The sequence below is a fragment of the Zingiber officinale genome, chromosome 7A (genome assembly GCF_018446385.1).
Source record: "Zingiber officinale cultivar Zhangliang chromosome 7A, Zo_v1.1, whole genome shotgun sequence".
Classification (NCBI taxonomy): domain Eukaryota; kingdom Viridiplantae; phylum Streptophyta; class Magnoliopsida; order Zingiberales; family Zingiberaceae; genus Zingiber; species Zingiber officinale.
This window is the reverse complement of record NC_055998.1, coordinates 122307662-122318935: the sequence shown is the minus strand read 5'-3', so window position 1 is coordinate 122318935 and position 11274 is coordinate 122307662. Positions and strand designations below refer to the sequence as shown.

At 39.3% G+C, this 11274-nt stretch overlaps 2 protein-coding genes across 4 annotated transcripts; one reads left to right on the top strand and one right to left on the bottom strand.

The window, feature by feature from the left end:
* Positions 1–1433: 1433 nt before the first annotated feature.
* LOC122002296 lies at positions 1434–5105 on the top strand. Its single transcript, XM_042557423.1, has 3 exons — positions 1434–1644; positions 1722–1927; positions 4591–5105. The coding sequence occupies exons 1-3, from the start codon at positions 1549–1551 to the stop codon at positions 4859–4861; spliced, it is 573 nt and encodes a 190-aa protein (XP_042413357.1). The 5' UTR covers positions 1434–1548; the 3' UTR covers positions 4862–5105.
* Positions 5106–5270: 165 nt separating this feature from the next.
* On the bottom strand, positions 5271–10763 carry LOC122002295. Of its 3 annotated transcripts, XM_042557422.1 has the most exons (8): positions 10618–10763; positions 9982–10462; positions 9707–9918; positions 7948–8239; positions 7772–7857; positions 7604–7695; positions 5827–5957; positions 5271–5643 (listed from the first exon to the last, which is right to left on the bottom strand). In XM_042557422.1, the coding sequence occupies exons 2-8, from the start codon at positions 10354–10356 to the stop codon at positions 5635–5637; spliced, it is 1197 nt and encodes a 398-aa protein (XP_042413356.1). In that variant the 5' UTR covers positions 10357–10462; positions 10618–10763; the 3' UTR covers positions 5271–5634. The 3 variants fall into 3 exon arrangements, with proteins under 3 accessions (XP_042413356.1, XP_042413354.1, XP_042413355.1); XM_042557420.1 differs by having other exon boundaries at positions 5273–5957; XM_042557421.1 differs by having other exon boundaries at positions 5275–5957; positions 7948–8236; positions 9982–10763.
* Positions 10764–11274: the final 511 nt, after the last annotated feature.

The following is an 11274-nucleotide window of genomic DNA, read 5'->3' as shown; positions in this document are numbered from 1 at the left end:
AAATTTTAATAAATTATTAATTTAATAAGTAATATATAATAATTAACTAAATTTCAATAAAAAAAAATGAAGTAGACATAAGCCACCATATGTGGGGCCATCACTAATTAACAATTTTTTTAAAATAAAAATTGTATTGAACCCATCATCTAAATTTAGATGTTGAATTTTTTTAGTTTTAAAAATCCACTAATCTTATAATATTGTTGGGTTTACAAAACTTCTTGAGTTTTGTAAATCTAGCATTGCAATTACTCTTATAAAGACATATCTAGATGTGGAACATCTTAGGTCCGCTTTCGATGAGAAAAAAATCTTTTAATTATTAGTAGGAGGACTTATCAATTGTATCATTACCGGTGTGAAAAAGTATACGCAATAAGCTATAATCATGTAGTTAATAAAAAATTATGTCAATAAACTAAGATATATATATAAAGAGATTTGATATGTTAAACGATACTTTGTGTGCGACCGTGAAGGAAATTCGACGTGAGTTATCTGATGCGGTTAAAATTTAATTTTTTTAATTTCTTTCGTCGACATGCAACAACTTTTCTCTCTTTGTTTTTAAATTAAAATAAAATTTTATTTTCTCTATCCTATTATTACATGTAAAAAAATTATTATGGTTTCTGCTACAACTTGTAGCAGCTAGTATGGTAATTGCTACAACGGTGTAAAAATTGCTACAACGGTATAGAAACTACTACAATGGTGTAGTAGCTGCTATAACAGTACAGTAACTGCTACAACGGTGCAGTCGCTGTTACAACGGTACAGTAACTGCTACAACGATGCAATAGCTGTTACAACATAGTAACTACACAATAACACTGCTACACGTTATAATAGCTACTATACAGAAGCTTTTACAACGTGTAGTCGCTATTGTATAGTAGCTGCTACAATATTGTAGCAGTTACATCACCTTTAAAATTAGTAGCACAATGATTGTTGCATGCAATCGATGAGAGAGAAATGAGAATTTTATAGTTGTTGCATGTAAATTAAAGAGAAAAGTTATTACATGTATATAAGAGAGATTAAAAAAATTAAATTTTTGATCACGTCAGATAATCCATATTAGATTTTATTTACAATCGCATACAAAATGTCACTTAACATACCAAATATTCATACACACATGTATTTTTTTTATAATTTTTTGTAATATAAAAATGTCACTTAGCATACCAAATATTCATACACACATGTATTTTTTTTATAATTTTTTGTAATATAAGTCGGCGGCGCATTAATGTAAATTAAGTTTTTAGAAACATTGCCCTTCTAATTTAATATTTAGTCTTTATGAATTGATACCCCCACTCCACTCGGTAGTTAGTACTCAGTAGTCAGTACACTCCACCAGTCCACCCCCTCCGCGAGATTAATTGGAGCAGGAACGGATAATAATCCGACGGGATCACGATCTGTGCCGCTATTTGAGGCATAATTACATAAAGCAGCTTCTAGAGCAAGCTTACCAACTTTACCAAACGCAATCGAACGGTGGTGGTGGTGGCGGCGGTGGTGTGACCGTCAATGGCGGTGCTCTCCATAGCGGTGGCCGTCGCCCTGGTTTTCGTCTACGCCCTCGCCTTCGTCCTCGCCATCGGCGCCGAGATGCGCCGCAGCACTGTACGCCCCCTTCCGTTGCCTTCACTTTTTTTCTTTTTCTTTTTTGATTTCTGATGGTGTTGGCGGTGGCGATCTAGGGCACGGTGGTGGTCGATAAGTACGACGAGAGGACGTACTGCGTCTATGATTCGGATGCCTCCACGGCCTACGGGCTGTCAGCGTTCGTGCTCATTCTGCTGACCCAGGTGGCTGTGAGCGCCGCCACCCGCTGTCTTTGCTGTGGCGGAGGTCTCGCTGCAGGTGGATCCAGGACCTGCGTTATCTCTACTTTTGTCGTCTCCTGGTGCGTATTCGCCATTTCGCCTTCCTCCTCGCTCTCCCTTTTTCGCTTTGGAGAATTAATTTTACTTCTTCTCCATTAATACCCTTTTTTAGGGTGGATTTTCGCATCTAGACATCGAGATACTATTTTTCTATTTGTAGATCGAGAAGTGTGCTTAGATGAAAAGCTACTGGATTTTTGTGATTTGTCTGATTGTTGAGTAAACATTTCTTCAAGATAAAGTCACAGAACAAACTGAACTCACAAACACACGCTGCGGAGAAACATTCACATATATCTTATCCATGTTGTCTTGCAACAGCTTGCTGCTACCGTGGATTTTTTTTTTTCAATTGAAAAAACAAAGAGAAACAAATGGAGGCGTGATGGGGATGTCTCTCATGTTCACTCCTAAAAACACCACCACACAAATTGTGCACAGATTTTATGACCAATTTTCTTCCTAAAAAGTCAAGAGGGGAAAAAGGATCTACGTTTGTATATCTGCTGTTAAATGCAATAAGTGGAATCTTCATTCAAGGCAAATTCTAAAATGCATCCAGAGGTAGCAATGTCTATTACTAGGTTGAATCAAAATTGGACTTTTATTTATATATTGATAGTTTCTACATATTATTGTGATTTTGTGATTGCGAATGGTAGGAGGAAGAGGAGACCTGTGAATATATCAGGATTGGTAGGGTATGCAAACGTAGAAATAGAAAGGGAGGCTTATTTTGAATTGGATTAGTTAGGAATATGCCGAACTGCAAAAGAGTTTCAATATAATTCTGGTAATGTTGATTGGTGGTGATTCAATCAGATTCAGTGTTCCAACAACTTGGTTTGGCTCAATACAGGGATAGCAATCTGGTATTGTGTTCAGTCAACCCAATAGGGCCAAATAAAACCTAACTTAGGCTTCCGAGATGGGTTTTTCATTAATTCAGCACAGTGACATGAAATTTCACAAGGGCTTCAAAATTCTTGTTGATGGAGTGTTTCATATCCTAGGAGACGATTGGGTGCATTTGGAGATTGTGGGAGGCAAGAGTCTCTTAGAGAATATGTGTTGGTTTGCCTAAGATTTTGATTTTGGACTCTTGTTGTGGCTCAATCACTTAGTGGAATGGTCCGTCTGTGTGATACCAGTATTTAAAATGCTGAAACTAGGTCAATCCATGCCATTTGAAAATAGTTTAAATTTATTAAAGAAGTAATAGAAGGGGAGCTTTGGCGCAACGGTAAAGTTGTTGCTTTATGACAAAAAAGGTCACGAGTTTGAATCTTGGAAACAGCCTCTTGCAAAAAGGCGTATAATAAATCCTTCCCCAGGACCCCGCATAGCGGGAGCTTCGTGCACCGAGTTGATTGCATTTAGGGTGCTTTGTGGTTAACCAGCTTCGTGCACCGGGTTGATTACATTTAGGGTGCTATGTGGTTAACCAAGGTTATGGGGAATGAAACATAACCTGATATTGTTTGATTCAATTTAGGTAATGCAATAAAACCTTGTTTGTTTGGAGCCTTTAATATATACCTAGTGTAATATTTTATCGTATTATTCTTTGTTTAATAATGATAATATTATTATTAATATTGATATACAGATAAAATTGGACAATATTTTACTTTTTTAAAAATTATAATTTTACTGGGGGTAGGTGGGGCCCACTCGGGGGTCCGTCCCACCCCCATGAGTCTTGTGCACCCAGTGCTTGCACAGGCAAGATCGAATTAATCCCTTGGCATCCCAAGGTTTTTCGATTTGAGGTCGGATGTCGAGATTGATGACGTTTGCTGAAAAACTTCGAAATCTAGAAAAACTTCGAACCAAACACGATTATCGTGGATAACCATTGGCAGATAACCAAGGTTATCCACGAAAATCCTGAACCAAACACACCCTTAGATCTTTTCCCACCCTTTGACTTTAGTTAAGACTATATTGCTAGCAATACTTGGACCTTTAGTCTTCTCACCTTCCTATTTTAATTGATTCAATTTGTCCAACTATAGAATTTATTCGCCATTTTAAACCATTTTAATGTTGGTTTATTATCTATGTTGCTACACCTAAATTCACTCAGTAACCTTTTAATTTTACGTTTTCTTATGACGTTATGCATCTATCATAACATCTTTATTGCTGCTATACTAATATTTTGTACTTTCTTTTCTATATGTCCATCATTTTGGCTTGTAAAATAAGACTATTTTGTGTTATTTTCTTTTCAGATTCTTCTGCATTTTAGTCAGTTAATCTATGCCTAATTATAATAATTTCATCATATCTTCCCTTGTTAATATCGAAGATATAACTCTAATAGATGGTAAAATGGGAGAATATATAGTATAGATATGTTCAAGGGCAATCAATAGATTTTGTAAAAAAAAAGAGGTAGAAATTATTAATTAATGTAATAAGATATACTTTAGTTGATTTTAAATAGAACTTAATAAAGTTTATGTAGTTAACTTTAAATAGTTGGAATAAACAAATGGCATGATGATGATGATTTTACGAATTGGCTTTTAGAAATATTGTTTAATAACCTAGTTAATCAACTGCATCCTCACTCCAACTAAAATTTTAGTTGATTAAGCACTCTATCCGTACTGCAACATGTCTCACAAGTGTAAGCTGCTTACTGAAGTCTCATCTCATCCTCCTTTTATATCAGGATAAGTTTTCTTGTTGCGGAAGTTTGTCTTCTTGCAGCATCGGCACGAAATGCATACCATACAAAGTATGTGGGATATTTTCTCAAGAAAGATTTAACATCATGTGCCAATCTGCGCAAGGGAGTCTTTGCAGCAGGAGCTGCATTTGTGCTGATTAACATGATGGCATCGCTTCTTTACTACTGGAAATACTCCAGGGCTAACACAGGCGGATGGATAAAGCACCAAAATGAGGGCGATGTTGGAATGGCAGAATTAGCTGAAAAATAAATACCGAAATGCAAATGGCAAATGCGTGAAGCTGTCATGTCTGCTCTTTCTTTTTCTGTGTAATTTGTTATATATATATATATATATATATAACATTCTAAGGGACCTGTTAGTTATTGTTATCAAAGCAAGAAAGTCTCTCCTCGTCGAAGGTTGTCTTTTAAGTGCTTGTTTGCTTTGTATTGTATTGAAGTATCGCAGTTGATAAACATTCCAGTTAGTGCATTTCTTCTCTCGTCGCTTACATTGATTTGTTCCTGGAGCCCTAGTGTATTTTAGATGAATGTCTTTGTCAAATTGTCTGCAGTGGTCTTGATATGTCATTTTAAAAATACTTTGATGAATTAAAACAATTTATCTTTGTTAAACAGATCACCATATTGTTACGAGGACCATTCTACAACCCCACAAATAGAAATTAAGAGGCATCAAGATCTCTAGAAATGATTTCTTTACAATATGTTCAAATTCGTGGACAAAACTTCGATTATGATTCAAAAATAATTTATAAATGTAATTTAACATGAGTTTAAAAAGACTATGCAGGTAGAACTTCATAGGCGTCTGTGAAACCTCTGGTAATTAGCCATCCAACACCAAGGCCAAAGCCAAAGCCCTGCCCAGAAGGACTTCGATAATCTTGGCAAAAGACAGGAATTGAGGACAGGTGTTAATGTAGCCATCGATCATCCAAAAATACTACCGAGCGTGCAGCACAATCCCATGAAGCTTGTATACTGATCAGGACATCTCAAAAAATACCATGCCCTCTCTCAGGGAATCTGTGCATACAAAGCATAAAAATGATGCTTCAACAGTCACCAGAATTGTCCATGCACGCAATCAGAAGACTCAAGAGTTCACTATCTCTGGTAGGCACCTCGTGAGGCGAAGAAACAGTAGTCTGGGTGATCGACATTTAGATACCGCACCCAATTTTCTGCAGCTTGGAGGAGGGAACTCACCAGTTGGAACTCTGCTCCACCTTTAGGAGTCCAGATGGATCCTCGAAATTTGTAGGACGCAAGCCCAAAAGTAGGTAGGTTGACTATAGGAAGACCACTCACCCCCTGTGGCACAGAAGCAGTAGGACGTTCTGCATTCGAACAAGGAGAGGGATTAGTAAACTCAGACCTTAAACAATATCATTATCATGTAACGAAGAAATATAAAATGCGATATAGCTTATATCCGACCGCCAAGTGGCTATAGGGAGGGAGGAATTTGTTTCCCTAAAGGCATGAGTCCGTTAGGACTTGATCCCTTATCCCATTGTAGCATATCTACCACCCTCTAGCGAACTTTGGCTGGGCACCCCTTGGTGACACAAAATGTGATATACAAGAGAACATAGACATAGAAGCCAATTGAAGAGGCAATCCTAGTGAAGTGCTTGTTCTCCTAGTAGAGGGGATATAGGAAGGATTTGATGTGATGAAGGGATCCATGACTTGTACATTACACATGCTCAACAGATCCATTCGAACTGCTTGGCTCATCTGACTCATCAAACACTAGGCCCATGTCCAACCTGTCTAAGCCATCGAAACTACGAACCCGACCTAAACTTCTCATACCATACCTCCTAATCAACACAAATCGATCAAAACTCCAAATCGCCCAATTGTCCAGCTTGCTCGACTGTCCAGAAAAACCAGATTGCTTGGCCAGACCAACTCAATCACACCAATACAACTGTTTGAACTGGCAGACCAACCAACTGACCTGGAACAACAGGCTCAATTGAACCAACTGGATAGATTGCCTAGACTGCCCAACCTATTTGACCTGCTTGAGCTACCCGAGTGGTTGGCATGGCTGGCTTGCTGAGCCCACTTGGTTCACTAAGCCTAATTAGCTTGTCTAACTTAGTTCATTGACCCGACAAACTCACATGGCCTACCCAAAAAAATTAACCTGCCCAGTTCACCAGAACTTACCAACCTACCTGGCCCCACCAACTCATCCAATTCAACAAGATGCTTGACCGGCTCACATGACCCACATGTTCCACTGGCCTAACCAACACACACAACTCAACCAACTTAACGGCTCAATTGACCAGGTTGCCTGCCTAGCCAATCAACTTGAAAGGCTTATGCCTAGTCAATCCAAAATTCCTACCCAACGCCCAATTAGTTGATCAACTAGATCAACCCACCAGGTCTAATAAGCCCACTTGACCCACCCAATTTGATCAGTTGCCTAACTCAATCAGCCCAATTAGCACATACATCCATTCCACTTGACCTACTCAACTTGCAACTCATCTAGTCCAACTGACCCATTCACATCAATCGGCTCGACCAAGCTGCTCTGGCCGTGCAACCTGACCGAGCCATCCCACTTCATAATCATGGGCGAACATTGTTTAGATGGATGCTGTTTGGCAAAGATGAAAAATATTAAAAGTTTAATCCTCTTTGTTAACCATCCACTTCTTGGTTTTCCCTCCAAACAAATGACAACTGAGCAACTAGTACCATGGATAATGTAGGATACTGCAAAAGCAAAAAACAATTGTAACATTTATAGTATTTCACGGCCAGATTAAATATATATAACAATAGATGGGCAACTAGTACTGATATGATTTTCAAAAACAGTGTAGGGCATTGAAAAAAGAAAAATTCGAAGAACAATTGTAGCTTTAATAATATTCCATGGCCAGCTTAAATATAGTACCATCTATGAACAATTAGAACGTAGAAGAGAAGGGAACATAAAACACTAAAACAATACCTTTCATTGGTGTAGAAAGAGAATGAAATGTCAGAAAACAAGCATCTAGATCCTTCAATGTTGGGCCAGTTGGTATTCTATATATAGGGTACCTAAACAAATTCACATTAGAGAAAATCAATATTCATTAATCCAAACCATAACTGAATCTCAAAATGCAAACTTCACCATGCAATTGAAATCCAGCTAGATGGAAGTAGATCACAACTTCTAAGAGATTTCAAAGCAGGAAAATGACCTGCAAGATCTGAGATCTGTAGGAACACATTGGGCAGAACATCAAAGACAAGATCAGAGAAAAAAGAACCAAAAACCTAGATTCATAAGGTCACAAAACCGCATACCTTATCAAATAATGGTACACGAACAAATGGTGGATCCTGTTCAAGATATTCAAACAACAAGTCAGACTGTGAATGCCCACAATCCCCATCATCACTTGAAGATCCCTCTAGTCGGTCCCAATGTTTCTCTCTCAGACAGAGACTATGCATCCTTGTGGACAAGTTTGCAGCAACATGCTCTGAATCCCATGCTTTTGAGTATCTGAACTCCTTTTCATGTTCACGGTCACTACTTATACAACTACTTGAATCCCAATTACTGTCACCATCACTCTCATCACCAGGTCTTCTGCTAAATTAACAGCACAAAGAAGCATGACAATTCACAAAAAATCTAAAATAACAGTCCAGTACGCATTGGAAGAACAATGACAGTCTTAAGAAATTAAAGATTACCAGTTCTTGAAAAAAAAGGAAACATCAAAATGTATATTGAATACTTCCTAGGTTAAAAGGTCAAACGTCAAAATGAAGACTCTCAGTGTTCATTCAAGTAGTCATAGGAGAAATTGGATAAATGTCAAAATTCCTTCCACAATCAATAGGAAAATTCAAACAAGATATAGTAGCATCATGAAATAAATTAATTAAACATCAGTGGATGAAAGGCGAGTGGGAATTTCTATATTGCACATAAATAAAAAAAATCATGATTTAATTATTTTTCATAGCTGAATGTCAGAAATGGAACTACTAAAAAGACAAAATCAATAGAAATGACAAGTTTGGAGACAAATAATTGAGGTAGGGCTCAGCAAGCATATGCCAACAACTCATTGCAAAAAAGCAGCTAACATCTTTCTCCCTTTGCACAAGATGATGGCCAATGACACATTCACAGAAATCACTAAGCAATTCCCAAAAGCTAAGAGTTTAATGAATAAGCTACCAAATCTGTGTCTTGGAGCACAGGTGCATCACTCCAAGTTATGGTGGGTTAATTATTTTTTTTTTCAGATTAGTAGTAGCCCCCTATTAGTAACCTATTAGCACATGTTATGTAGCAAACAAGTTATTGATTCCAAACGTGAAAGAAACAGTTCCAGATGAAGGGACTATACTTATGACACTAAAATAAACTGTTAGTTCTTCAAGTTACAACAGATGTCATTCATTTGGACAAGTTTGACAATTCTAATTAATAATTTTAGTAAATTATATATGTAGTTCAAGTCACAGTGTATGTCATTCAATTTCCGTATTAATAGTATTAGTAGCTTCTATTTGTACTCTTACAGTACTACCACCCAATTGAGGATCTTAAGAATTTGAACGAAAGATTTAGAGTAAAATTATTATTGTTTCAGATACTATGGGGTGACGACAAAGGGTAGTGTAGGTTGTTTAAGACATTTACTCGTCCAATAGATCAATAAATACTCTTGGCAAGGAATTCAGACAACAAATGGACCCATTCAATCATATTTTATTCAATCTAGACATTTAAATGAACATTTTATCATGTGTTTACATCAAACAGGTAACGTTTTGATGAATGGGAGGCTGAAAAATATATAAGACATGAGACCTACAGGTGCTAACATTAGTCAAGTCATCATTCTGACTACCGAAATAATATATGCCTCAACCTACAAGAGCTGCCCAGGGTTCCGTGTCCATGCCAAACTAAGACCGCAAACTTTGTAGAGCAGCCAACAAACATTTCTAACAAGAACTAACAAATTAACAAAGCCAAATGGTTGCTTCCTTACGAATTCTTCACAATAACAACTAAAATGTAACTGTTAAGCTCTTTTACCTGCAGTCAGTCAACGGCCTGTTCAATGCACCATATAACTGGATGCCGGACACGAAGGGCACGTAATACTGGATGACGCTGGTCGTGCCGTTAAGAACAAGAGGAACACCAGCACCATAGGCGCTCCACTCAGAAAACGACTCCCAGAGGTCCGAAAGAGCAAAATAAGGCCTAGACTCCCCATCAGAATCCCTACATCCTCCTATTTTCATCTGAAAACCAATCAAACGTCAATTAAACTAAATGAGGATAAGCGAAGGCGGAGACTTTCAAACCTTCGAAGGGTACCGAGCGGCAACAACTGGAGTAGTTGACTTCAAGAAACGTTCCAAGTTGCAAAGATGACCGGCAGAAGCGCTAACACACGAAGCGGTCACTGTCCCGGTCTTCTTAGAAACCTCCTCTTCTCGACCTGGGTCCTCTGGCTCCGGGACGCCAGATATCACCATTGCATCCTTATCCATCGGAAGAGATGGAGGGTAGGGCGAAACTACAGAGTTGCAGGTGCCGGTATATTTCTGCGAACTCTGTATGTATTGTCGGCGGAGGCCATGACGGTTCCTGCTAGCCTTAGAGGCATCGTAAAACCGATGCTCCCCACTGCGGAGACCCACCTGCAAGCTAGCCCCCGACATTCTATCGAAGGCCATGAACTGCAAGAAGAAACCCAAATCGCCGCCTCAACGCGCAGATACTCCGAATCCGATCAATTCCACACGCCGGCCAAATCGAAGCCAAAGCCGATCGAGGAAAAAGCTGCTGACCAATAAGCAAGATAAGAAAGCGAAATCGACGCTGAAAAGGACTCGAGTGATGAGGAAGAAGAGGAGGCCGCCTAAGGGAGGAAGGAGGAGGAAGCATACTAATAGGAAAAATGAAACGGAGGAGGATGCTCCTTTTTTAATTCATACTCTGTAGACTACGCGATCTATTATTCGCAGATACCGCCGGGACCGCAAACGCGAAGCGGGTATCAAACAGGGTCGATGAAACCAAAGGACGGCTGCGTGTGACCTTTGCCCGCGACGGGGATTGCGATAAGTCGGAGACGCCGACGCTGCGTATTAAAAGAAGCCCTCGCAACGGTATTTATTGTGATCAGGGAGACGGGACAGGGTGGGAGGGGGCGTCAGGACGAGAAGATGCCACGTGTGCGGCGCGGTTGAACGCGACAGCTGGTGGCTCGGATCGACACCCTGGCGCGTGGTCTCTGTCCGCACGCAACTCCTATAGTTGGGGAAACGGCCGAGGGGAGCGGGTTCGGCCGTTCGGGTAGGGAAAGTGTCCAGCCGACACGCCGGCCAACGGCTATATTTTATAACGGAAGTGACCTGGGCGACGCCGGCGCACGTGGGAAGCGGTATATTCGAGAGAACGGCCCATTAAGAGCGGTCGGCCTCAAGAATGGCCCATTAGAGATGCGCGCCATCGCATCTTTTGTTTTTTTAAATAAAAATATTGTTGAGGATAAAAATTTACAAATATATTTCGAATCGTATAAAAATGGCCCATGCAGATTTCGAACCTCCGACCTCTAACCAACTGAGCTAATAGGCCATTTGTGATAT

Bases quoted from the DNA above. Each gene is read 5' to 3' on its own strand.
- LOC122002296 (XM_042557423.1), top strand. From the start codon at position 1,549: ATGGCGGTGCTCTCCATAGCGGTGGCCGTCGCCCTGGTTTTCGTCTAC. The intron at 1,645-1,721 runs GTACGCCCCCTT...GTGGCGATCTAG, and splicing joins CCGAGATGCGCCGCAGCACT to GGCACGGTGGTGGTCGATAA. The intron at 1,928-4,590 runs GTGCGTATTCGC...CTTTTATATCAG, and splicing joins TCTACTTTTGTCGTCTCCTG to GATAAGTTTTCTTGTTGCGG.
- LOC122002295 (XM_042557420.1), bottom strand. From the start codon at position 10,356: ATGGCCTTCGATAGAATGTCGGGGGCTAGCTTGCAGGTGGGTCTCCGC. The intron at 7,696-7,771 runs GTGAAGTTTGCA...GAATTTGTTTAG, and splicing joins AGCTGGATTTCAATTGCATG to GTACCCTATATATAGAATAC. The intron at 5,958-7,603 runs GTATTGTTTTAG...GTTCGAATGCAG, and splicing joins TCTTTCTACACCAATGAAAG to AACGTCCTACTGCTTCTGTG.